This window comes from Trichomycterus rosablanca, chromosome 13, assembly GCF_030014385.1.
Source record: "Trichomycterus rosablanca isolate fTriRos1 chromosome 13, fTriRos1.hap1, whole genome shotgun sequence".
NCBI lineage: Eukaryota > Metazoa > Chordata > Actinopteri > Siluriformes > Trichomycteridae > Trichomycterus > Trichomycterus rosablanca.
Window position 1 is genome coordinate 21,447,627 of NC_086000.1, and position 27,777 is coordinate 21,475,403.

General features: G+C 37.6%; 2 protein-coding genes across 2 annotated transcripts in view; both read right to left on the reverse strand.

Moving 5' to 3' along the window:
• Positions 1-19,096, reverse strand: part of lgals3b (lectin, galactoside binding soluble 3b) — a 52,584-nt gene extending 33,488 nt beyond the window's left edge. The window contains exons 1-3 of the mRNA XM_063007435.1: positions 19,056-19,096; positions 16,764-16,843; positions 15,461-15,539 (exon numbers count right to left, since the gene is read on the reverse strand). The gene's annotated coding sequence lies outside the window, so the exon portion shown is untranslated. The remainder of the gene's footprint in view (positions 1-15,460; positions 15,540-16,763; positions 16,844-19,055) is intronic.
• Positions 19,097-20,800: 1,704 nt separating this feature from the next.
• dact1 (dishevelled-binding antagonist of beta-catenin 1) lies at positions 20,801-27,668 on the reverse strand. Its single transcript, XM_063007262.1, has 4 exons — positions 27,220-27,668; positions 24,970-25,099; positions 23,883-24,038; positions 20,801-23,317 (listed from the first exon to the last, which is right to left on the reverse strand). The coding sequence occupies exons 1-4, from the start codon at positions 27,559-27,561 to the stop codon at positions 21,462-21,464; spliced, it is 2,484 nt and encodes an 827-aa protein (XP_062863332.1). The 5' UTR covers positions 27,562-27,668; the 3' UTR covers positions 20,801-21,461.
• Between the last annotated feature and the right edge of the window lie 109 nt (positions 27,669-27,777).

Consider the following 27,777-nt stretch of genomic DNA (forward strand, 5'->3'; position numbering starts at 1 on the left):
GCTGTGGATTTAAATAAGAGCAGAGATGGTTGAATAAATCACTCTCAGAGCTACAAATAGCTTTTACTTCATTTGTAATTTAATGAATTTAAAAGTAGTTCTATATGATTTACAAAACAAGAGGACTCTTAACAAGGGGGCTCCTCTCTATACTGTTTCAAACTCTTATTTGGCATTTTCTGCATTAAAAGCAAAATGTGACGCTACAAATAATAATAATGACTATAATAATCAATAATTTTAATAATAATAATAATTATTATTATTATGTACTTTATTTTAAATTTGTTTATATTGTAAAATGTGGCAACTGCATGGTATGTATAATATCACTTTTATACAAAAATGTTGAATGCAGTTTGCAGTTAAAATACTGTTCAACCACATTATTGTATTATATACAATTGAACAGTATTTTAACTGCAAATACATCTGATTTTCTACACTGCTGTAAGGTACATCTAACAACACAGGACTTATGCTAGCATGAAATATGCTGGTATAAAAAGAGGATAAAAAGAGGATGTATATATACTGTACCTTTGTGGTTGGTTCAAATGACCATATTAACAAAAATCTAAAGCCACAAATCATGTGTATGAAATTATGTTTCTTTTAACAATGTAAACATATTAGAAATTAGCATAAATATGTTATTAACACTGATTAATAACCTTCGCTTTAAATCAAACATTTTGCCACACTGATTGATTTGGCAAAAAGTATGCTAAGTTTACTTAGCATAACTTGCAAATTGTACCATATGCAAGATTGGTTGCCGCAAATCACAAATCATTCTGTAACATGATTATGCCTTCACTTATTTCACACCTTTTTGGCAGCTCTTATGTCTCACATCCAGCCCTTTTCCTCTGCCGTTAAAAACACTAGAGTACCCCAACATGTGAAGGCTTCTTTTAGCGAATGGGGTTGGGGTTGACCAATAAACCCCACTTCCCGTTGGCTGTGTGGTGCTGAACAGCAGGCGAGACACAGCTTTTCTCACCCCACAGTCACATCAGACAACAAATAAACAACCAGAGGCCTTTTATGCACCTTCTCTTCCACTCTGCATTCAGCACCTCCTGCCTTCTCACCCACAAAGAGTTCAGGAAGCCATGGGTGTTAAGACAAATATTATAGCAAAGCAACTTCATTTGTTTAAGGTGTCTCAAGCTGAAGGCTCATTTTTTTTTTTATCTGAGCAGGAGCAGAGGAGCACTGAGGTGATGGAACATGCAGGACACCATCTGTCCAGCAGACAGCACCTCTGACGGTTTCTCTGACTACAAGATTATGAACACAACAATTAATCCTAGAAGATCCAACTAAAATAAATGAGCATAACTTATCTTATGTTACACATGTAATTTATGCAAATAATTTATGCTATTAAATTTACCACAATGTGTTCAGTTTTTTTATAAGCACATATGGGCTAAAATTATGCCTGAACTAATTACAAGCAAAGGCTCACATTGCTTAATCTGCTATCAACACTACAGGGCACTTAATTTTCACACCACCATGGTCAGGAAATTGGACCAGAGGTATCTTAATAACTCCACATTAATTCTGTCCAATCTTTCTTGCCTTCTTTCTTTCCCTTGGGCACCATTAGGCTTTACAGGATTAAACCTGTCATTTAAACCTGAGGAAAATTCATTAAGAGTCTGTCAGTATAATACGTGCCACTGAAAAAAGCAAAGCAGTGTGCATAAAGTTCTGTTCCCTGGAAACACCAGAGCTGCTTATTGCCTTGTAGACAGACACAACAAATGAATTAAATCAAACAGAGAAAGAGAATGGAAAATAAGATTTTGAAAAGGCACGGCCTTGCTTATGTCCCCAACACCTCCCTTACAGTATGTCGTCTTAGAGGCTGCACTCTCTGCTCTCTACAAAGTGTTCTCACAGTCTGGGTTTCATATCTTGGAATGTATTTTAAGACTACTGTGTACATTTGATATTACCATTAGCACTCAGCGATGCATAAGGCACTGGTCTGGACCGTCCACCACAGACATGAAAATGAAGTCAGAGCAAAGACATGCTGACTTTGTTTGATGATAGCCACTGAATCTGTGATTAATTGTGGCTTCTTATTACACACAGACCTTCTCAATTTTAAAAATATATGTGCCAAGAAAAAGAAACTCAGAGTTGAACACTGGGTTCAAGGTTTCAGGGATTATCTGCTAAATAACACACCATGCTTGTAAACCGCTTAAAGCTTTTTACATCTCTCAGAGGTGTGGGTTAGCACGGTAGATCACTTGAATCACTCTACCAGACTTAATTGAAGACTGTTTAGTCTGTCCAGGCAAAGGAAAAAGCAGGTTTGAATTGCAGTGATCCATGGAAATAGTTTGCTTTTTACATTGGGAATTGAATATTAAGAACCGGATTCAAACCCAGCCAACCCGCTGACTAACCCAAACATTTTTCAACCGGACTCCACCCAGTTCTAAGAGTGACTGGAAAAAAACAGCATACCCAATACTGCATTAAAAGCATTAACCAACAGCCTTGCTTAGTTACTGATTCATTTTGAACCAAGTTGTGATTGGTAAGGTATCTTGAGGACAATGAAAGCATAGCAGAAGTACATATTGGACAGGGTAAGAACCATTCAGTGGCATTTGCATAAGGAAGTTGCCATAATCTGGCATGAAGTCAGTTGTGGTAAAGTGTAAAATGAATATGTAAATAATAAAACTAATTATTATTATTACTAGTAGTATTAGTACTATATCTGTTTAGCCTGTTTATAAAATGACCGGAGAGCCAATATGATAATAGCAAATCTGAAAATGAAATGCAGAGTCTGCCACCCTATCTCAACCATCTAATTAATATAATCAGAATTCGTTTCTAACAGAAAGTACTGCAAGAGCAAAAAGGTATGACCGGTTCCTTCTTGCTTTAAGAAAGCAGGATTTTTAAAGAGAAAGCATCCATGTGAAGGGACGGGGCTGCTGAATGTGGCAACTCTTAATAAGCTTGTGTGTATTGTCAAGGTTAAATCTTTATGTAAATCATTTTACTTTTTATAACTTTCATGCACAAACTTCTTTGTGTATTTCTATAAACAACTGTGATTTTGTGTTTGATTTTAGAGCTGTGTTACACTAACTCACTAACTAGGGTTGATTTAAGAGTAGTCAGTCGATGCACTGCATGTTTTTTAGGAGGTACGTACTAAATAATTATATACCATCTTAATCCCTCCTACTTAATAAAAAAACCTAAAGTCAGGCATTCTTGAAATATATCTGTTGAAATGTTGAATGCTTGGTTAAAACTAGGGACTGTCACACTGAGTATTAGTGGTTAAAACTGCTAAATCATTTCAATTCATGCTACATTCTGTCCATCTTGTTAAGACCATCTCATATTTTTCATCCCTTTAAGTTCAAAATGCAACAAATATTCCTACTGTGCATCAGGGGCTTGCCACAGCTTGCCCCCAGCAGCACAGCAAAGCATGATTCCCTAATTAACATCCAGGCAAGCAAAGTTTGAGGGTGTATTATGCTGGCAGAACTGACAGAGCTGACATCCCAATGAGATGGGAGTAAATTGGCCTGGGCCTGGCACTATCCCCTACTCCTGTGAGGGAGCTTGTGCAGACAGGTAGGTCTGCTTTGCCATCTGGTCTGCTGCAGTTAGGAAGGTCTGTAGGGACTAAGTCTTAACAGTGCCATCCTTTCAGTTTAATACAAAAAGAATATTTGTGGTAAACGTATAACAAAGTTAATCTGATGTGTTTTTCAATCTGAATTTAAAGTATCATATATTAAGTATATATAAGTTATCATATATGCTTTGTGTATGTTCTATTGACTTGAGACCTGACTTGAACTATATAGCCTCCAAACTTATAACTTCACTTAGACTCTAGCCTAAAGACTCATGATTTGACTGGAACTCTAGCCTAAACACTCATAATTTGACTCGGACTCTAGCCTAAAGACTCGTGACTATTTGGACAGCTCTAACTATTTGGACTATTTTCTAACATGTGATCTCTAAGCACAAACAATAAAAACAGTTTTAATCCCCTCAGTTAAGTTTTCCGTTTAAAACTACTTAACTGTGAACCAGATCACAACATATTATTAAATAATTTGTAATTAGACTGAGTAACACAATATTAAATCTCAGCCACTTGCAACACTATAATGATTAATAAAGCAATGTCCCAGCACAGGCCAACTAAGAAAATCAGCTATTGGTCACAGTCGACAATTCACTAAACAAGGTCCAACAAAGCATTACCTGTTTTTTTTTTTAGAATTACAATGTAGAATTTGTCAATAAACAATGCATATCACTGCAAAGTCTGTTAAAATTGATGTAATTTCAGTCCAGTATGAAATATCTAGGTTAGTGCCATAAATGTAATTTAATGATACTTCAAAATGCATGTTGTCAGTAAGGAGAACAAAATACTTGAGAATGTCAATTGTCTGTGCTCTCTCTGTGACCCCTGATTCACCCCCTAGGAGATCATTTTGAAAAGAACGGGTGTGTGCTCTTCTCTTTGTCTGCCCTGATAATATTATATTATCAGCCTTTGTCAGAAGTCATGTAGGTATAGGTTTTATACTGTATCTGCAACATATCTGTACAATATCAATAGCTGTTCATAATCACTAACTAATCAGGGTCAAGATGTTACATAATCTACTTGAAGTTTAGGCAGGAGAAATATCTGAGTCACCACCTGCTGACCAGAGAGATAGAGTTAGCCAGTCTCAGATGGTTCAGATTTCAGCCTATGTGAATTGATAACCTCTGGGATTAGAATAGAGAAACTGCAACGTCTCCGTCAGTAAGCTCTCCTGACCACACTAATGAGTCTTTATCTCCTCATCCCAGAGGCACTGAGCTAGCCAGGCTTCATAACAGTAAAAAGGGATTTGTTGTGACCGCTCTGTGGCGTGTTGAAAAATGGAATTCCGTCAATGTGAAAATCTCTTTTTAATCATGAGCCTGAACTTAAGCCTGATCCCTGGGGCAATATGAGCATAACCAAATCTACTTGGTAATGTTGTATGAGAGTGGATATGGATATAAGATGGATATACATGGATATAAGTTTTCAGTAAGATTTCATTTCTGAGCACTAATCTTAAAATATATACAGTGGTAAAAAAGACTAATAAAAATATGGATCTTATAAAATGTATCTGTTCTTAGTGTTTCTGACTTGAACGATAAACTACATCAGTTGTTAATGCGGCATTTCAGCTGATTCAACAGTGTTTGTTTATGTGCACTACACAGTGAGAATGTAATTCAACACCACTACAACATTTCAGTTAATAAAGCTCTTTGTCACAAGGACAAAGTATAACTTGTTCAGATAAATTAAGCTTAAAATAAACACAATCAAAGCTACTTCAGACTGGTAATGCAGAACTGGTTGCCAGTTTTAATAATCAATTCATACCAGTCTTACTATAATTATAAACTGTAGTAGCCCATTGTTACTGACACCTTTACACTAAAATGGGTTTTCCATGATGAACAGTGTAAAGTTGTTGGAGCCAAGATTGAATTATAATTCCAGACTTTTATTTCCCTGCTTTATTTCCCTGTTAGAGTGTTCCAAATGTAGTAAAAGTTAGAGTATGATTAAAGTGTGGGGTGCCTCGAATTTTAGCGATCACATTTTAAGAGTGGCCAAAATCTTTATTGAATGTGTGGGGTGCAAGGATTTCAGCAGCCAAATCTTTTAAGAGTGGCCAAACCCTTTAAAGACCACTTCAAAGTCAGCCTATCACTGCTTTCTGACTCTGTATTCATATTCACTTTAGCCCACAATGTAGGCTTCTTATTATAACCAAGCCCCAGTTCAGCTATAACTTTTAAAGGTCCCACAGCAACCATTCATTCATAACTAGACAGTTTAATCTTTTTCCCATCCATACAGTCATGCCAATAAAAAATTAGCATCATGCAGCACATCAAGCGTGTGCATTAGGTTAATATGTGGGTGCTTGTAGGTTCTCCCTGGGTTGCGGTTTTAAGTATTTTAAACGCTTTGTGTTGTGGATTTGATTTTGAACAGATATAACTGGCCAACAGTCTATACCCATAAAGACAAAAAAATTAGAAATAAAAATTTGAAATACTTCCCCCCATGTTAAATAAATTTAAAAAAAAAAGTCACTGACAAATACAAGACAGTTTTTATTGTTTTTTGTTTTAAATGTAATTTTTAAAGATTAATAACTTAATAACTAGTTCATTCTATTCTCTCTCTTGATAAATACATATATCAGTCTTTATTGTAAAAGGGGTATAATGCCACTTTGCTTCAAGAAGACTAAGACGGAGACAGAATATACTTATAACTGGCTTATAAGTGTACTGAATATGCCAGCACAAAATCTTTACACCTTCTAATTTTAAACAATATTTTGTGACCTGAATATTGTTTAGAGCACAGCCTATTACAATCACTGTTTATTCAGCATATGTATAGCTGTAGGTTTTATAGAAATCTGATAATGGAATATAAGTGCACTGAACAACCCTATTACCAGAATAAATTCATCTGGCTTTATCAGTCATTGAAATCACATCCTTACCCTGCTTTTCAAAAGAGGAGGATGGAATTTGCATGACTACTTGAATCAGACAATCAGTTAAACGCCAAAATCTGTTGTTATTGAAGAATTAATGTGATCTTAAATTATCAGTGAAATATAACTGGATTATATTCTTTCTGTTGTTGGTTAGGTATATACTCATAATAAAAGGCAGTATGCAGACTGCTATTACTGTAAACACTGGTGTTTTTCAATCAATATTCATTTGACCTTGATGCAGATAGTTATTTTTGAAAGGACACTAAACTTAGTACTTATAACCTTTTAAATGTCTTGACCTCGAGAATACTAAAATGTCCTCCTGTTTAAATAAATCAATGCTGCACACTAATACTTTGTGTTTAGTGCAGTTACAGGGGGTTGTAAAGTACTTCACTTTCAGTTATCCTAAAGCCAAACTAGATTAACTGAGTAGGATAATTTATTTATCATCTTAATTTATTATCTTCATTACCAGCTTTATCACCTGAAAACATACGGTGCAATAGCAGAGATAAACCCTGTATAGGGAACAAATCCATCGCTGCGCTCCACACACATTGATTCAGTGGCTCATTTGCAAACAGGGACAAATTACCAATCTACCAGGAGAACTCACCTTCTACAAATTCGGAAAGGAGGAAGGAAACTGGAGTACCTGAAGATAACACACACGGACACACAGATTATGTGTCAAATGCTTCACACACAGTACCTGGACACAAAGTTTGTATCCAGGTCCCTGGTGCTGTTTGGCACCCACAGTACTTGTTGTGACACTTCCACCACCTACTTACCACTACCACATTCTAGTAAAGGATGCAGTGGGTTTCAACAACACAGTTAACAGCTATGCCTGCACTAACTTTTGCAACTTTCTGAGCTGTTACAGTATCATTTATCTATTTATTTATTCATTTTAATAGTTGTTACTAGTTAACTAATCTACCAATCAGCGACAAATGTTTAAATATGTGTCCAATGTCTGATTTTTGTTTTAAAGATAAACCCGCAAAGACTACACGCTGTATATGAAGTAAGAGTGAAGCAGTTAGTGCCGACACCCTCACTGCACATGCACCAGTGTTCAGCTTGTTTTCTGGGGAAAAATGTATGTTTTTCATATCCAGACTGTTATCAGTGAAAGATGCAAATGCCAGCATTTGTCATGATATGAGGGTACATCAGTGCCCACAGCATGGATGACTTTCACATGAGTGAAGGTACCATTAACACAGAGGTGTATACTGGAAAGAAATATGCTGCCATCAAGGCATCTTTTCCCAGGAGGTCCATAGTTACTTTAGCAAGACAATGCCGTATTCTGCACATGCTACAGAGGTGACAAACTTGTTTTTCACTTTACCCTTGATTTCTCAAATCCACTGGTCTAAAATGTATCAAAATACCTTTTGTAAAATACCTAAAATACCTTTTCATAATTTTTAAATACCCCATAATGTGTGCAATGACACATATTCACGTATGTAAACAGTTACATAGCTGGAGAAAATAAAAACAGAAATTTAGTTTGCCTAAACATTTTAGCTCCAAGTTAAATTTAAATCCATTTCAGATGATTTGCCCCAGGGAGTCACTGAGTAACATAGAACAAGAACATTCATAATGACTTTCCTGGCCTGAACACTGGAAATGTTACAGCCATTTGTCTTTTTAACAGTTTGCATATTGATTGCTTCCATGCTTGGTAATGCAACGTAAAAGCATAAATTGGGAAAGATTTAAACTGCAGGAGACAAGAGCTATAAAGCCTTAACTTAACCCTCTACATGACCGTGCTGGGGAACTTCCAAAACGCTGAACTAAACCGGCTGGCCTATTTTACTCCTCAGCCCTCCAGGTACTCTGGTAGAAGTAAGCAAAATAACACAGGATGAGTCTTTTTTTAGAATGCAAGAGGGAAAAATGTTACAAGGACCGCTGATGGCAAAAACGGCTTCTGGAAATGCTTAGCATTATAATCATACTAATTATGAAGCAGTGATTTATGATTTATGGAACACCCTGTTCTTTCCAGCTTGTGTTGAATTGACAAGGGCAGCAGACAAAATTTGAGTCCAACTTTGCCTTACACTCATAAATCAACAGAACTTGATGGCTTTATTCCTTTCAGCATGTTTTAACGGGTGCTGTAATTTTTTACAAGTGCTAATGCAGAATGCAAACACAGCAAAAGTAATACTTTCATCAGGCTCTTTTTAACCTTCAAAAAGTGATTATTGCAGACTCTACTAATAAATCGAGACAGATAGAATTTTCCATATGTGACCGCTGCTGTCTACGTTAGTGAGCCAACTCCTGGAAGGGACTTAGACACCGGCATCTGATGCCATGCCACAGAGTTACTCACATTTTAAGTCAAATAAGACTGCATATCTAGGTAAATGATTAAACACATTTGATCTGGTTATTTAGGTATGCAGGATTTACAATTTGACATACCTGCTTATGTTTATTTTATTGGATCTTGGAATAAAGCCAATGTAGGCAGATGTACATCTGTTTCATATTTCTACATGGAATTACATGCACCCTTAACATTCCCATTGTCCCTGTACTTCAAACGTTACCACAAAGACCCCAAGACTTCCAAAACCCACCCCCCACTACAAAATGTGGAACGTCTACAGCCATTTAGCATATAAAAATTAACATCTACCTTCTGATACTTATTTATATATCACTAAATGTATTTAATAAAATTAATAAAGCTCTGCAAACGTAGTCACCCTGTTCAAAGAATTTTTGTGCCCAGGGTTTCCTAGTGGAACCAGACCACTGCAACCCTGCTCACGATAAAGCAGTTGATAAAAATAACATTAAAAAAAATCATTGATCTTTAGATATTAACAGAGACTGTCATGAGAAAGCAAGCTTTTAAATGATTATGTATCAAAAGTAAACTGCTAAGCAACATTTATATTACCTCGAAAATTGTCCTCTAACAGCAACAACTGCAACCAAAACAAAAGTGAGCCACATTGGAGAGCTTACAAGAATAAAACCTCTAAAACCAGAATCATGTTTTTAAACCATTTACGTTGACTTGACTTGCATATTTCATAGTTCCATTAACCATGGCAAGTTGTACTGGCTGTGATGCAGCAAATCAACCACCAGTTTGACTGCTGCTATAATGTTCTGAGGAATACTGTTTTAGCTGGACAGCAGATGTAACAGGACCAATGTCTTCTAAGTCTTTTTTTTTATTTTTCTGCTCTGAGAAGGCCCCTGGGGCTAAGACTTTGGGCTTTCACGGCCCAAAAGAGAGAGATAGAGAAAGAGAGAAATATGGTGAAAAAGAATGAGGGTGAACTTGCATGCTTGCATGTGTGGTCCCTAAAGCAAACATACTTTACATACTCGTACACCCAGACGCCAGCTCTCTAGCTGTTAACTGCTAGGTAAACTTACTGTAAGTAACTCATGACAGCATTCGTAATATTTAACTGTCTAGTCAAAAGTCCTGACTAAAAGACTCAAATACTTACAGTTGGGGCTTTATGGCCAGATGATGTGCCCTCTGTCTGGTCTTCACTAGGTGTGCTAGGAAGAGCAGCCAGCTCAGTGAAAAACTACTCATTTCTATCCAACAAAAACTGCTGGATTGGGCCATTATGTTATAAACACATCTTGTTTCATGGCCCATGAACATCATCCCTAAATCTTGCCTATGAATAAAAATAGATGTATTCGAAATTAATATGTTGTAAATTGAATTTCTTGAAATCCTGTATAAATATATGAGTATACTGGTGCTGGTCATAAAATTAGAATATCATGAGAAAGTTGATTTATTTCAGTAATTCCATTCAAAAAGTGAAACTTGTATATTATATTCATTCATTACACACAGACTGATATATTTCAAATGTTTATTTCTTTTAATGTTGATGATTATAACTGACAACTAATGAAAACGCCAAATTCAGTATCTCAGAAAATTAGAATATTGTGACAAGGTACAATATTGAACACACCTGGTGCCACACTCTAAGCAAAGGCCTTTAAATGGTCTCTCAGTCTAGTTCTGTAGGCTACACAATCATGGGGAAGACTGCTGACTTGACAGTTGTCCAAAAGACGACCATTGACACCTTGCACAAGGAGGGCAAGACACAAAAGGTCATTGCTAAAGAGGCTGGCTGTTCACAGAGCTCTGTGTCCAAGCACATTAATAGAGAGGCGAAGGGAAGGAAAAGATGTGGTAGAAAAAAGTGTACAAGCAATAGGGATAACCGCACCCTGGAGAGGATTGTGAAACAAAACCCATTCAAAAATGTGGGGGAGATTCACAAAGAGTGGACTGCAGCTGGAGTCAGTGCTTCAAGAACCACCACGCACAGACGTATGCAAGACATGGGTTTCAGCTGTCGCATTCCTTGTGTCAAGCCACTCTTGAACAAGAGACAGCGTCAGAAGCGTCTCGCCTGGGCTAAAGACAAAAAGGACTGCTGAGTGGTCCAAAGTTATGTTCTCTGATGAAAGTAAATTTTGCATTACCTTTGGAAATCAAGGTCCCAGAGTCTGGAGGAAGAGAGGAGAGGCACAGAATCCACGTTGCTTGAGGTCCAGTGTAAAGTTTCCACAGTCAGTGATGGTTTGGAGTGCCATGTCATCTGCTGGTGTTGGTCCACTGTGTTTTCTGAGGTCCAAGGTCAACGCAGCCGTCTACCAGGAAGTTTTAGAGCACTTCATGCTTCCTGCTGCTGACCAACTTTATGGAAATGCAGATTTCATTTTCTAACAGGACTTGGCACCTGCACACAGTGCCAAAGCTACCAGTACCTGGTTTAAGGACCATGGTATCCCTGATCTTAATTGGCCAGCAAACTCGCCTGACCTTAACCCCATAGAAAATCTATGGGGTATTGTGAAGAGGAAGATGCGATACGCCAGACCCAACAATTCAGAAGAGCTGAAGGCCACTATCAGAGCAACCTGGGCTCTCATAACACCTGAGCAGTGCCACAGACTGATCGACTCCATGCCACGCCGCATTGCTGCAGTAATCCAGGCAAAAGGAGCCCCAACTAAGTATTGAGTGCTGTACATGCTCATACTTTTCATGTTCATACTTTTCAGTTGGCCAACATTTCTAAAAATCCTTTTTTTGTATTGGTCTTAAGATATATTCTAATTTTCTGAGATACTGAATTTGGGGTTTTCATTAGTTGTCAGTTATAATCATCAACATTAAAATAAATAAACATTTGAAATATATCAGTCTTTGTGTAATGAATGAATATAATATAAAAGTTTCACTTTTTGAATGGAATTACTGAAATAAATCAACTTTCTCATGATATTCTAATTTTATGACCAGCACCAGTATATATAAACATATGCATTTTCTTGTACAAATATAGTTTCAATTTTTTTACATGTAGATTTTAATTTAGATAGCTAACCATAATCAAACCATGTTTAACTGCTGCTGTAATGTTTTGAGGAATGCTGTTTCAGCTGGACAACAGATGTGGACCTTGAAGAATCTTACAGCCACAAAATCATATATACATACACACACTTTCAACTTTACCTTTACGTTTAGCCAATTACATCCAATATTTGTGATATTACAAAATGCTGAAGTTTTTGCAAAACGTGACTTTCCTACATGGACTGTATGTTATGTGACCTATTAGATGTACATAACATACAAAATCGTGCTGATTGTGTGCTGATGTCCAAAAGAAACAATCAAGACTCTGCTACTTAGATTTCCCTTTTTTCTATGTGTGACTAATGTGATTTAACCAATTGTTTTCAACTAGTTTACCAGTTGACATCTAATTAACACCTACATAGAACTGATTGATTTGATGTTTTGAATCTAATAAAAAAAAATGAGTCAGAAGCAAGAAGAGTCAGAAGAGTCAAATTTTTAATTTGCTGGTGTCTACCACTGAAACTACAATGCAAGCTAACATAGCTTTTTAGCATTGACTAGCCTGAATGCTATAAGAGATGGCAAAAGGTTATGAGGACTTTTTTGAACTGCATTTTCATTTGATAATATACACTGGCATTTTAATGTAAGACCACTGAGGGTTACTTCAACTACAGCTTACTAACTAGTTGTTTCCAGAATCAATTGACTAGATTGTTAATGAGTCATAATGATACCTTATCTTAAGGTCAATGAGTCTTAAAAAGGGCTTTCCCACACTAAGACATGTCTAAAGATCAGGCTAGGAGCGTAATTACTCCCTAGTCTTATCAAAAAAGGCATCAATGCTCAAGGTTCTGCTGTGTTCTTAAAAAGCCTCTCCTCAGGGCTAGATGCCATCTAAGATTATGTTGTTAAGTTGTCATCCAAAAGACAAGTTGCTGGTTGATTCAGTTTTTCAATTATAATTAAATGCCAATACACACACTGATATAATGAGCAAAAATGTGATGAAAGCCATAAACAATCAAACAATCTTGCAAAACTAACTAGCCTGAATTTGTAGGTGTACCAATGCAGTGCATGGTAATGCCATGGCTGTCTGTGGCTGGCAGTGCAAGAGTATAGCCGAACCCATGGTTAGATGAACTCAAAAAGGAAGCATGTCGCTTTCACTCTCACAGATTAATAGTGCAATGGGGAGGATTCAGCTGCTAGGTCAGAACTGGCAACAAATAAACTATGAAGATGTGACTATTTAAACAAAAGCTCATAATTACATGATATGTTAAAGATGGTTCCTAAAAGAATAGTACCACAATAACTGCATGAGAAGATTTACGATCAAAACACCAAAAATTACAAATTATAAACATAACCATGGAAAATCGCATAAGCAAGAGAACTACATATTTTTGTACAGACTTAACAATAAGTGGAATGTATGAATCCCTAATAATCATGTTAGGTCATTCATTTAAAGTTCTAACTCAGTGCTCTTGTACAAAAAAAAGAATCAAAAGAATTTCGCTGAGGCTTTATTTACAGTTTGAAATTGCATTATAAATAGCATTTGCATTATAAATAGCATTTTAACATTAATAAAACCAGCAATAATGAGTCTGTTCTACAGAATTCTGGCCAAAAACAGCAACAAGAGCAACTGCTGTTACTGTAGTCTGTGACGGCACAGAAGTAGAACATTACCTAAATAATACCCATTTAAAACATCATGTATGTAATTTAATATAATTCAGTTTTTAGTTAGCAAAACGTATGCATAACCTCTGCTTTTAAATGCCAAATAGAGACCAAGGTATAAGCAATTTACAGGTGCTAATGTATTGTGTTATAAGAAAATAACAGAGCAAGAACATATTCTTTATTTTTATATAGCAGACCAATTTGTTTTCCACATAATGCATCTAGTTGTTGGTGTTTCTTACAGTAATAGTAATGGCCTATTACTTATAGTTTCTGCTTTACGTAGTCTTAGATTTGTTTGGCAATGTTCATTATAACAGCCTAATTAAGTGCAATGTCCAGCCCCCAGTCTGCCCAGTCTCCACTTACAGCCAGCATCAAATACAGTTCAGCTCAAGAACATCCACTGACCCGCTCAAGCTTGTTTTCTATAGCTCTGATTACATGTAAATGAATTGAAGGGTCCTGTTGAGACCACTAGCCTCTATCCTCCCCCTCAATCCCCACAGGCTTCAGTGACCTCTGAGAGGCCTTCTCCCCCACCCCCAGGGTGTAGACGATCCCTCCCTGGCTGGCCGCAGCAGGACAACGGTTCTGATGACACACTAGGGAGAAGCTAAGGGAGAAAAAAGTCTATTAAAGAGACAATGCATTTCACAATAATCACCTGATCTAGCTGCCTTCCCCCACACCACAAACAAGCTCGTCTTGGCCTGCCGTCCTACCACTCTCTCGCAGAGGTCAGACCAAGAGCTCATTTAAATATAGATGCATTTATCCATTTGGTAGAGTTATGGCCTGTCAGATTGGGGCACTGCTGTTGGCACTTTCTACCGGTTACCAATATTTTTGATAGTTGGTAATTACTGTTTTAGTGATCTCAAAGGAGGAGAGCTGACATGTGCCTGAGGAAACTGAATAATGATGATACTGCATCCTACCCACCACCAACATCAGCTTTACTGTCTTTGGGTTTTGTGTGTTTTCATGAATATGTAAGCTTTGTATTTACTAAGTTTTTCTGAATTTGTGTCACCAGCCATAACACAGGCTATCTATATCTAGATCTGATTCTCGAAGTAAAGAAGTGGAGACCCTTTAAAAATCAAGCCAGACAGACGTCTGTGTCTGCTTCCTTTTGATTTACACACCCAATTTCTCCATATCTTTTCTCCATTTCCACTCATTAAGTTTATGACTCACACTGTCTTGTTTGAAGATCAATGAAGGCACACAGACTGCTGGAGGGAGAGGGGAGTCAAAACCCCACAAATGTGTTCCCACCTTCTCTCTCTATTTGTTTGGCTAATATGTAAACAAACATGCATATACACACAAATACACACCCACAAACAAGGATGTGCCTACAGGTTTTAAGTCATTTCTTCAAAGGACTGTTGTGTTACTAAATTCAGCTTTAAAGCAATGCTAGGGAAACAGACAGCCGTAATTAGACAAAAAGGCAAAAAGCACGTAATTAAAATGCAGCCCCAACAGGAGAGCAGTGTTGAGGCAAAATCAACCAGCATTAGGTCATATCTCATGCCCTCTTAAGATAACTTCCACTGGCTAGTGCTACACACTAGCAATCAGAAAGCCATTCAGCACCCATGCTTCTCATTGTGGTAGGAAAATGAAGTTGGGAGGTAAACCTAGCATTACTCCTAGACCATTATTCATCTAAATGTGGACATACTAGAGCATCAGTATCTCTTGATCTGATATATTGAAGATGACTAACCTCAGTAAGGAAATCCTCTGTAATTTTCAGGGTTTAAGGCATAAATTTCCTGGGTAAGGATGGAAGCGTGTTGTTGTACCTGTTAATCAGAGTGGAGTATAAAACTGTAAAAATAATTTACAAAATCCACTTTAAAAAATACATGCAGTATATTCTGTTTTATTTTGGTGAATGAATATTTTTTGTTTGTTTATTAGGATTTTAATGTCGTGTTTTACACTTTGGTTACACTCATGACAGGAAACGGTAGTTACTCATTACATAAGGTTCACCAGTTCACAAGGTTATATCAAACACAGTCATGGACGATTTAGTGTCTCCAATTAACCCGAATGCATGTCTTTGGACTGTTGGAGGAAACCGGAGCACCCGGAGGAAACCCACGCAGACATGGGGAGAACATGCAAACTCCACAAAGAAAGGACCCGGACCGCCCCACCTGGGGATCGAACCCAGGACCTTCTTGCTGTGAGGCGACAGTGCTACCCACTTAGCCACCGTGCATGGTGAATGAATAAAACACTTAGGTGAACATTTACAAAGTCATGAGTCTCTTGAATCTTTATTTATTTGCTTTATAAATTTATCATAACGCTAACAATAATACAATTTTAGCATTAATCACCAATATGTGCATTTACAATAAATAGCAGCTGCTTACATGCTATGCACCTTTTTGTGGAAAAAGTCCTTATTTCTGAATAGACAAATTATCATTTCTATTCATCTCTAACAAAAATGTCTGGCATTACGCTGGAATAAGACAATTATTATCTGTGGTGATCACACACAGGCGGCTTCAGTAACCTCCTTTTTATTGTGATTAATAAATCTATTCCAGGCACTGGAGTAGCACAGTGGGAAATTATGTTAGTCCACAACCATTGGGATCCAGGATTTGAATCCCCAGCAGTGCTCTCAGCCGGTCAGATTTCTACGTACAATCATTATTGGCTATGTTTGGTGGAAGGGGGTGTCTTAGGCCCCGCGAGGTGTGATTCCATGTAAGCTGTACCCACCCTGACCAGGATAAAGCGGTGGTTAATAATAAAATGATCTAATAATAAATTAATACATCTATTCCAGACATATAAATAGAAAATAGAAAGTTTTTATTTGTGTATTTATGTGCCACAGAAATGACACTTTTAAATTTATGATTACATATTTGCTATGATTAACATATGTATCAAAACATGCATTTTATTTCTTTTTGTGGTAAGTCGCATGACACAAATATTTGACAAAGAAAGTCAAATATTTTTCTTGGTCAAACACAGTGAAAGCCAAATAGTAAATTTACCTCCACAACTTGTGTTGCGTGTCTCAGAGCTGGTTTCTCTTAATGCACCCTTACTAGTGGCAGGCCGTTAAATCAGCTACCTATAAAGACAAAGCCTTTTTCTAATCAATACTACGGTGGCCGAGAAGTGCAAAACAAATTTACATTTCAGAAAACAAAATTACAAAAAAACAAAAACAACATTTACAACAAAAGCAAAAACAAATTTACAAGTGCTTGGGTACCCAGTGTTTGTAAATTTGTTTTGGCATATGTAAAAGTGTTTCAGCACTTGTAAATTTGTTTTCGGCATATGTAATTTTGTTTTCTGAAATGTAAATTTGTTTTGCACTTCTCGGCCACCGTACAATACAGACAAAATATTTTAAAACAAGGGTAGAAACTGAATGAAAGCGGGTAAACTTTTCCAGTTTTGTGAAATATTGCATGTTTTGTGCATGTTACAGAGGTTAATGCCAAAGGTCCCTAGATAATATCTTATCAACAACGATTGTAAACTCAGATCTAATCAATCTGCCTGGAGAATGAGAACAATACAAAGAAACAAACAATATTATGGACAAGGATGGTTGTTGTATAGTACACATTATAAAATGCCAAAAAGTAAGCTCTCTTGGAAAACTGGTTCAAAAAAAAAAAAGCATGCAATTAATTTTTGTACTTATTGTGCCCTTGAGAGCAGTACTGATGCCGGGCTAAATCATGCATACTACATGCTCTGTCTATGGCCATCCACCCACTCCTGTTGTCAGGGTGCACTGACCTTGGACGCCATACCATCCACTAGTGTACTCAACACAAGTGTAAGACACAAATCTATACAGACAGCAAGATCACAACGGTATGCCAGTGCTACATTTACCCTCACCACATGCATTTTTCAGGGGTCCCTATTCTGCAAGTACCAAATGTTTAAAACCATTGTGCAATACTGGGCTATAACCAAATAGAAGCCTTAACTGCAGAAAGGTGCTAATGTAACAATTTAGTCTAATGCACACAGTTTTTGAGGGGCAAGGTTTTAAAACTATGTTCATACCATGTCCCTATTGCAACAGCTCAAAACATTCTTGCAAACCAAAATAGAGTGGCGTAGGCAGAAATAAATGTTTGGGCAGGCCTGTTAAAGGTCAGGAGACAAATGTGTTTTTTTTTTATTATTTATTTTTGTCAGTGGCCCCTTGTTAATCCATATCTATATACAATTGCTTCATTTAAACAAATTGAATAAAAAAGCATTATAATAGTGTTGTAATTTTGATCCACCACAAAGTCATGACAGTGCATGCGTGCACGCACGCACAGAAAACATCCCCCATTGATTTGGTAGACCAGTAAACAATCTGAGTAGGTATGGGCCTATACAGATCTACTTGTGGCTGCTTGCCTGGGAAGAAGTAAACATGCACAATTATCAGATGCTTCTGGCTAATTGTGTAATTTATCTTTCCTTCATGTTTTCTCTTATGTTTTAAGCTCTGTATATCCAGGTTGTTGTTAAGATGTTATTTAACAAAATAATCAAATTAATGCAATGTCAAAAGCCAATAAGGGTCGAATGACACAAACTTCAGTTTGTTTTAGTATCAGTTTTGAAGTTACAGCTTCAGTTTCATATGGTGATTTTAAAGTAAAAAACTAATATTTTTAACTTGCACTTAATATACAAAATATATGAATGTAATATGATTAGGTTCTTTGTTTAAAATTTTAAATGATTTAATTGTAACTCTCTTCGGGCTAAGACAAAGAGCAAAGTACACAGTGTGAGGTACTGTTAATAATGTGATGGTAGTAACATCAGCTACATCACGTTTTCCATGTTTTCAGTACATTTGTTAGGACTATCTTTATTTTATAACAAGTGTCTGTATTGCTTGCTATAACGTACTGGATTAGTTGAGACATTGTTCATTTTTGTTCTGATATGTTGTTCCTAAACAATTAACTACAGTAAATAAACTCTTTTAATCACAACAAAGTAAATATATTTCCATAAACAACGATATAATAGGTTCTATCCTGATTTGACGATACTGTGTATTCACCAGTGACTCGACGGTACAGTTAGGTGTCCTGGTCACAAACGGATCTTCCAATTCAGCAGCCGTTGAATCTTTTAAGTGTAATACATATAGATCTGAATACACCAGCACTAACGTAACAGCTCGACTTATTACAACTTTCCGGTGTCCTAAATGTATATTGAAATTCACTATAAACAACTGAACGTTTAGTTAGCTTTCTTTCTTTCTTTTAACTGGTTAAATTTGTCTAAACCTTTCTCGTTACCTGAAGTGCAACTCCTGTTTATAGCGTTAGCATGATTTAGCAGTGGTTGGGTTAATACAGTATTCCGTTACAGTAAGCTAATTTTTGTAGTCGCAATGTTTACATCACATTTTAGTTGGTTAGTTTTTTTTTTTTTTTTTTGTAAATTGTAAGTAATTATAACTAAAAATAAGCCAGTACTAAGCGTTACTAACGTTTGTGGTGTGAAGACATGTATTTTTCAAACAGCGAGGGTGGGATAATTGTACTTTCTGACCTAAAGTTGCCGGTATGTTAAAATGAGTACATTTAATTGTATGGAAAAGACTCCAAAGCCTCAGAGTCGACTCACAATTTTTACTATAAACAGAAGAATCGACTCTCAAGCCTACTATTCGGTACACATGCAAAATGAACCGAACCAGTCGTCCATGTTTTTTCAGTAACCTCTTTATCCCAGGTCAGGTTTGCGGTCCTGTATCAACCAGAAACACTAGGCGCTGGGCAGTGATAGACATTGGACAGGGCGTCCAGATAGTAAAGTGAATCAAACCCATGACATTAGAGACCATGTTGTTGTGCAGCAGCCTTTCTAGCAGCTGTGCCACCATGCCATGCCGTTCTCTTTCACTCATTTCAGCAACCACAACATTACTAATAACAGTCGGCTGAATGGTGGTTTAGCCAGTACTGTGCATTAGAGGCTGAGGGATATGGGTTCAAGCCTCTCATCCGGTAAGTGAGGTGTTTGGCATGTTCTCTCTGGTCCTGCTACTTCTACTACCAACAACAAAAAGAATAAAATAATAATAATAAATCAGTTATAATACATAACTGACTTCTTCCAGGCCATTGAAATATAATAATATTGTTCAATATTTTACTCAAATTGTTACTATTTTTACTGTGATTATACTGCAATTTATGAAGTTTTATCCACATTTGGTCAGAAGATTTTTAAAACAGATTTTGTCTAAAGCAAACTAAATTTATTACATGTTTTGGAAGTTCTCTGTGACATGCTGGTTGTTGTGTGCTGCTTTAAATAATTATAAGTCATGTTCTGATTTGTCTGCACAGAAAACATTCGACTGGATGAAATGCTTGAACTGGGTGGGAACATGCCAAGTTGTAAACATAAAATGTGTTTGAGAGATGATGCCTGCTCAGCTGTAGTTATCCAAACAGACCATCTCCTCTCAAAAAAAACAGACACTTTCCAGAGCAGCTCTGCTCCAGTCTGAACAAAGTAGGAAAATTCCTTATCTATCACGTCTGTTAGGGAAATAAGCCAATGAGGAAAAGGTCAGAATCTCATGTGTGCATTACATTTTCTTGTTCGTGCCTGCTGCGTGGCCTGTAGTTAACTGTGTATGAACAAAAACTCTGTATTCGGTTTAACAACCTATGCTTAATTTAAGTTTTCTGAAACAAACAGATGCCCACATTCATTTTAAGTTTATTTATGTATTTAAGTATAGCAATTCAAAGAGAATTCTTGGCCTTATTTCCTTACAAAAAGTCAAATTCATTGTGTAACTTTACTCTACTGGCATGGTCAGTTTAATGGCTAATGGTCATTTATACAAATACTATATTTTTTAATAAACACATAGTACATTATCTCCAAAGACCTAAAGACTACAACTGTGTTTAATCTTTAGAATTTGTCACTACATCTTGATGAGACCAACGATTTAGCTTTAATAATTTTTAATACACATGGATTTTTTGTTCACTTTTATTTTCAACAATCACATACTCAGTTCAGTTATTAGATAGAAAAGTGATGGTTGCAAAGAAATAGGGTTGTCGTCAAACTCAACATTTAATAAAGCATAAAAAGATAAGACATCAGAAATGAACATTGTTGTTATATTTACAAAAATCACAATTTACACATAAGGCATTAACAGATAATAAGTCATGTAGCTGTTCATGCATATTTGTTGTGAACATAAGAAAAGCCCTTATAGCAGGTGACCTAAAAATTGGCAAATAGGCTTTACAATCCCTTAATCTCAATTCTTGTACAATGCATCTGTTCATTCATACTTCCTGTTCTATTTATCAAATGACTAATCAAATATATTAAACATTAAATATTTTATTTAAAAAAAATCACAGCCCTTGCAATGCAAATGTATCACAGCAAAATTAAGTTTATAATAAATATGGCTACACATTGTGACACAGTTGGGCTACTCAGATACTTCTGAATATTACAACATTTGTATTAATGGACTATAAAAGTGCAGGGGGTAAGTTCACTGAATAAATCCACTCCTAGTGAAAGATCTCTTTAACAAGACTCATACATTTTATGCAGTGTGGCTGAACACAGCTTAGGCACTTGATCGGGTGAGTACTGAGAGCAGCCAATTTGATTGTCCACATCCCAATTCGAACCCCAGTTCCTAGAGTCTCTCACACTGTTGTCATAAGCTTTAAAGAGCCTGATCTGAAGCGTAGGATCTTCTTTTTCAAGTTATGTGAAGCTCTGATTTTGACGAAAGCCTTGGCCTGAGCTGAAGTCGCATCTCTGGATGTCTGTCTGTACTGGGGCCAGTTGACACCACTGCTGCCTTCAGAGTCACTGCTAGAACTGCTTTCTGCTACAAAGTCTGCCTCGCTAGCACTTGACTCACTGTCCCCAAAACAGTTGGTTGTGTAATTACTACGCTCATCTTCACTTGTGTCCAAGATGGTAGAGTGGAAGACAGATGCACACTCAGCAGAGTATTCTGAGTCACTACCCACATATGCATAAGGGCTGGTCATGTGTGCATTGGAAGGAAGATACATGGCTGGTACATGGCCCATCATTTCTCTCTTATGTCTGCGATGCACCCTTTTTAATGACTCCTCATAAGGCACCTCTGGTATTCCACGCAGCCTACGATGGTAGTCATTGCGCTTGTACTTAGGTTTGGCAAGCACTGCTTCAGGATGCCTGTGATGACCATGGTGTTTATGTGTAGATGATCTTCCCGTGGATGTGGTGTGTTTCTCTAGTATCCGTTCTTCAGGAATTGATGCTGGGATCCTTTTGGCTTTACAAGATGTCCTCTTCGAGGGTTTGTAAGAGTGAACCATGTCTTCCACTGGTCTGGAACGCCTGGATGCCGTTCGATGCCTGTCACGGCTTGCTTCTGAAACAAGTTCATTGGAATGGGTCCTATGTTTTGTGCTGCAGACATTTTTCACCTTGACATTCTTGGCATTCTTGTTGCCACCTTTGCAAAGTTTGAAACTCTGCTTTTGGTTGGAATTATATTGTGCACTAACCATTAGACCCCCCTCGTCCTGGCTTTGAGAGGAAGAGCCTAAGCTAAGTAGCTCTGCAGCAGACTGCTCCTGTCTAGCAGAGCAGACCACTGAATTCTGGATCTTAGAGCTTTTCTTAGAAGTCCCTGCTTTCACCACCTGGGATGATTTACTATCCTGAATTGAAGGATAACAGGAATGCTTGTTAAGCTTTGGGGATGAGACTGCATTGGCACTGCCCAGGTCCTGGCACTCCTTAGTAGCAACAGGTAATGGCAGTCCTTTACTGGTCCCAGACATTTTTTTCTTTAACAAGCTATTAGAGTCAATTTCATTCTTTATTAGATATCCACTCTGGGGTTGATTTTGAGAACAGGGTGCTTCATTTTCCAAGGGTTCCCCCTTGGTCTCAGTTGCTCTTCGAGGTGAAACTTTACTGGTGTCAGTGCTCGAAGCTGATGCTGTATGTACACAGGTTTGCCAATTGGATGTGAGTTCATGAGTCCATTGCTGATTTTGTACAGCAATGGAAGGCCTCACACAGAGGCTACCTTGTCGTAAGACACTCTTGGAGGGGTCTGTGTTTATACTTGTTCTAGGTTTATTGGTCCTCATTGGCTGTGCTCTCCTCTGAAGCAATCCAAAGATATAACTGTCCAACTTTTTGTTGAGAGAAGTTTGAGCAGGCCATGAGGTATTTTCATATGCAAGATGCTGCTCAGTCTTTTGACTTTCTCCAAATGCTTCTCCAGACTTGGATGGACCCATATCCTCCCTAAAATTACTAGCCGTAGACTGGAGGAAGATGGGGCTCTGGACAGCCACAGCATGGAGAGGGCTAGGATAATGGTACACATCATTTCCATTCCTAGCTATCAGGTCACATTGGTACTTTGACAGGCTGTCATATGCTCCATCTAAAGAAGGAGAGTAGGGAGCAGACAATGACCGACGGACTGTTCCAGAAGTTGAGTCCTCACACTGTTCTTCACATTCTGTACACACACCCAGTTCATCTGTAAAGAGGATAAGAACCAATCAGTCATGCAGAACAGGAATACACACAGAGGTTTCGCTAAACAAATAAAAAGTCTCACAAAAAAAACAACAGGGAATTTAGCAACGGTCTGATAATTCCTCCACCCTAAATGTGTGTTTCTATGATTGTTTCTATGGTCTGAACCCTGTGTAAACTGTTGAGCTAACTGGGTGGTTGATTAGCTTTGACATGCAAATTAACCTTTTGTCTTTTGTCTTATCAGAGGTGTGGCAATTGCAAAGCTGTGAAACTGTTTATATCTCCTGTATTTGGGCTTTCTATCACCTAATCCACCTCTATTTGTATTGTACCAGACGGAATTGTTTTAGTAGATTTTTCTGATAATGCTAACACAAGGCAAGAGATTAAAACCTAAAGCTAGAATTAAGACCCCCTTAAAAAAACACATTCTGGGGTACCAACAAATACAAAATATGCTGCATGTTTAGGCCAGTGAAAAACACAACGTTTTAGTTAGACACTGTCATTTAGTTGACATAGAGAGTATCTGCTAAAAAAACCTCATTAAAGTGGGGTCTCACCTGCAGACTTGAGCCTTCCCTCAGATGTGCAGAGAGAGGTGTCTAGGGGGGCACACAGGCAGGAGGTGGAACGACAGCTGGACAAACACTCACTGAAGACAGAGTTGGAGGAATTTGAAAGAGAGCCTGAAGTGCCATCACTTAACTCATAAAAACCTAGAAGAGAGAGATAGTAAGAGATTTTAATCAATTGCTTTTCTAAAAACTAAACCATTTAAACATTATGCTTAATTTACACATTTAAAACATCTAAACATTTAATTCCTGGCAGTCCCAAAGGTAGCTTGCATAAATGCTTAAATCTTAAATCTTCTTTGTTATATAAATCAGCTAATAACGAATTAAGGACAAAAGTAATCTTCCTAGCTAAAAAACAACATATTTTAAACAATAGTGACATTCAGAAAAAAGCATGTACATATGTAATCAATTTCTGCCTTCTATACACTTCGCAAAACAAAAGTGAAGTCAGCGTCAGTACTAAAACAACCTCTCGTATTTGGAATGTAAACCAACTCAGCTGGGAAGGCAGCTAACACACAGCGCATAGTGTTCGTATTACCAAATTAGTGCTTAAACAGTGGCTATGCAGTCTCCAGCTGAGATTAGGCCTGGCAGGCACGCATGTTTCTACTGGCATTTTTATGTTCCCAAGGCAGGTTTATACTTAATTATATAACTTGATTAAGATATTCACAACCCTGTGGGCCAAATGTTGGGAACAATGAGAAACTTAATATTAAAATGCATAATGCAGCATATGAAATTGTCCAGGTTTTAATGTTTAGGTAACGATCTGTTGATGCATGCTCAATAATCCAGGTACACAAATCCACAAAGTTGAATCAGTTCATCTGGACACAAGTTTTTTGTAGAGATACGTTTCGTCACTCAATCCGAATGACTTCTTCAGTCTGAAGAAGTCATTCGGATTGAGTGACGAAACGTATCTCTACAACAAACTTGTGTCCAGATGAACTGATTCAACTTTGTGGATTTAGGTAACGATGTGCAATGATTTTTTATCCCATTATCCTAAACAGTTTCGAAAACATTTAAAGCCTTAAGCCCTATAGCCAGCACAAACCTGAACTGGGTCGGCTGTCACTTTCCAGGTGCTCTAGGGAGGACTCTGTGTCAAGTCGCAGGTCACTGATCTGTCGGTCCAACTCCTGGAGTTGACTGATCAAACCAGCATCTCGCCTCCTCAGGCAATTCTACAGAAAAAGAACAATGCAGTAAGGTCAAGGAACCATCCATGCTGTTACATAGCGTAAAATCAACAGGGCTGATAACAGGGCATTAAGTAGTGCATAAAGCAGTCAAGAGAAGCAGAAAGTCTAAAATATTTTTAGTGCTCTGGTATGTAAAATGTTGTTGAAGTAGGTTTTCTCTCAGTGAATTGGAATTAAGGTCTGTTTCCTATAGTTATCTTAATGCTGATGGCCTGGAGGTATGGATCAGACAAGTGTAACAGACTAAATTAGAATCATGCCTAGTGTGGGAGAATCACTGGTCTTAGGAATGTCACATATGTGGAATTGGTTGCATCTGACAACACCAAGATCATGTGCTGCATTCCAAATTAAGTGTGGTGAAACAGCAGACCAAGGAAAAGATCCATTAAAGCAGACATACATTACTTGAAATGGCCCATAATCAGTGCTGTGTTATCTACTGCACATTTAAACTGCTGTGTGCTGACAGGAGAATACTCCAGTGCTATATAGAGCAGAGGAATGGTGCTGCCTCTGCTGTGGAGAGAGAGGCAGTAAAAACCTGTGCTCCTGACAGACGGGCTCTTTGATTTATGAGTTAAATGTCGGGCTGTGGAGACCATTTTTACCCAGAACACCATTTGCACTGTGGGACAACAGTTATTTTAAAATGGCACTAAAGTAACCCCAGCCAATGTTGAAAGCATGGGGCCAAGGACTGCATAGGTCTGTGGTTCTTAAACTGTGATGAGTATCACTGGTGGTATACAAAGGACACCGGGTAGTACACAACTTGACCTTTTAAAATGTGATGCATGCACAGATAGAAATATGAAAATAATATGGAATATTTCTGAATCTATACAAAAACTCTGATAATAAATTAGATATGTTTTAATACTTGTTTTTATAATGTTGTGTGCTACACATGTGGCATATTTAATGGCAATATTATGTGTAAAGTCAGACAGTAAACTTTAATGGACAGCAGCTTGGCTTGGGTTAAGCTCATTATGGTGCTGGTGGCTACTGAGCTACTAAACTTCATTTGGTGTAGCCTATTGTCACTCATCAGTTGACCTCATTGAAACTGCTGGACCCCCTGGAAGAACGGAGCAGTGGACTTATCTCATTCAGGAAGTTCAATTTAAATAACATAGCATCCAGTTAAATCGCCATCCTGTCATTCTAATGATGGCTTGCGGGAATGAGTTTAGGTTCCTTTTGCAGGATTAAAGACAATGTCGCGTATGCGAAGTACCATTTCCTCATATATTGTAATGTCATTAAAGTTGTGTTTAATACATTAGGCATAGCATGTGTAGATATTAGGAAAGTGGAATTATTCTCTTTGTTCTAGACTCGCAGCTCTCGCCACAAGCGCAATCAATAACTCAGTGCCATGAATGAATGCCATGTTAGTAATACTACAGCATTTAAAACTGAATGATTAACCGTATACCGCTGGGTCATGTATCAAATCACAAAATTCAGTGTAAATGTGAATAATCTAGTTCAGCACATTCATTCTATCTCTCTCTCTCTCTCTCTCTCTCTCTCTCTCTCACACACACACACATGTATGTGTAACATAAGGTCACGGTTTGCGCATTTTTTACTTTTACATGTCAGTATGCCGACGCAAAAAAGAGACCTAATTGTCCCAGCATCTGTGATAATGTCTTAATTGCACTTTAATAATTTGTATTTACCAATAATTTACTGTTCGGCTCTCTGTAGAAACACTAGTGTATTTTACAGGAGTCCATATCTCACCAATTAGACGTTTTTACTGCTCATGTTAATTACACTGCAGTGGGCAAAATTGTATTAAAGAAATAAGTCACGTTTGACTATTATAAAATGTATTATTATAAAAGGATCAGCGTAATTCAGAGCAGAAACTTTTCCTCCCTTTAAAATAAATGTAAGCAATAATAGAGAAAACACCACCAGTTGTCAGTGTGCATTGTATTAGGACCTGGAATAACACCGCTTATTCTGCTGTTAATGAACCGAACGTGATTGGGTTTTTTTTTCTGAATTTACGTTTAACTGTCGAAGAACAAATAATAGAAAAATAACTTGATGCATATGAAGTTCTAAGCAAAATGACTTACCAGCTGTTTCCTCAGCAGCAAAATGTTCTCCTCCAAAAGTTTTTCCTCATGGTTCAGATAGCTTTCCTCCCCTGCAGAACAAACTTGATTATCCTCCTCTCCTGCGCCGACAGTCTCCCGATAGATCAGAGCGTTTCTGACCAGTAGCTCCTGTCTCTGTTTCAGATAGTCCAGTTCTGCCAGTCCCGCCAGTGTGGCCTCCAGTCTCTCCCGGGTTCTGAGACGCTCCAGTTCAGCTTCCCCCCGCTCCCTGGAGCGACTCTCGTAATCTTTTCTGTCCCGCATCCCGGAGCAGTCCCGGCCAAAAAACAGCTCTGCCAGAGCAGCTGTGGTCTGCATCATCACAAACACCGTAGCTACAACATTGAGAAACCTGCAGCTTAGGAGCTCAACCTATCAGCATACATATATAGATCTTATTCACACTCACATGGCCATACAATTTACAGTTCAAGGTAAATTCAATTATAATATAGAAAGAAAACTGGCCAGAAAAAAAAGGTCCACAGAGACCTTGGTATATGGTATGCAAAAAGCTTTTCTAAATGCAAAAAAGTC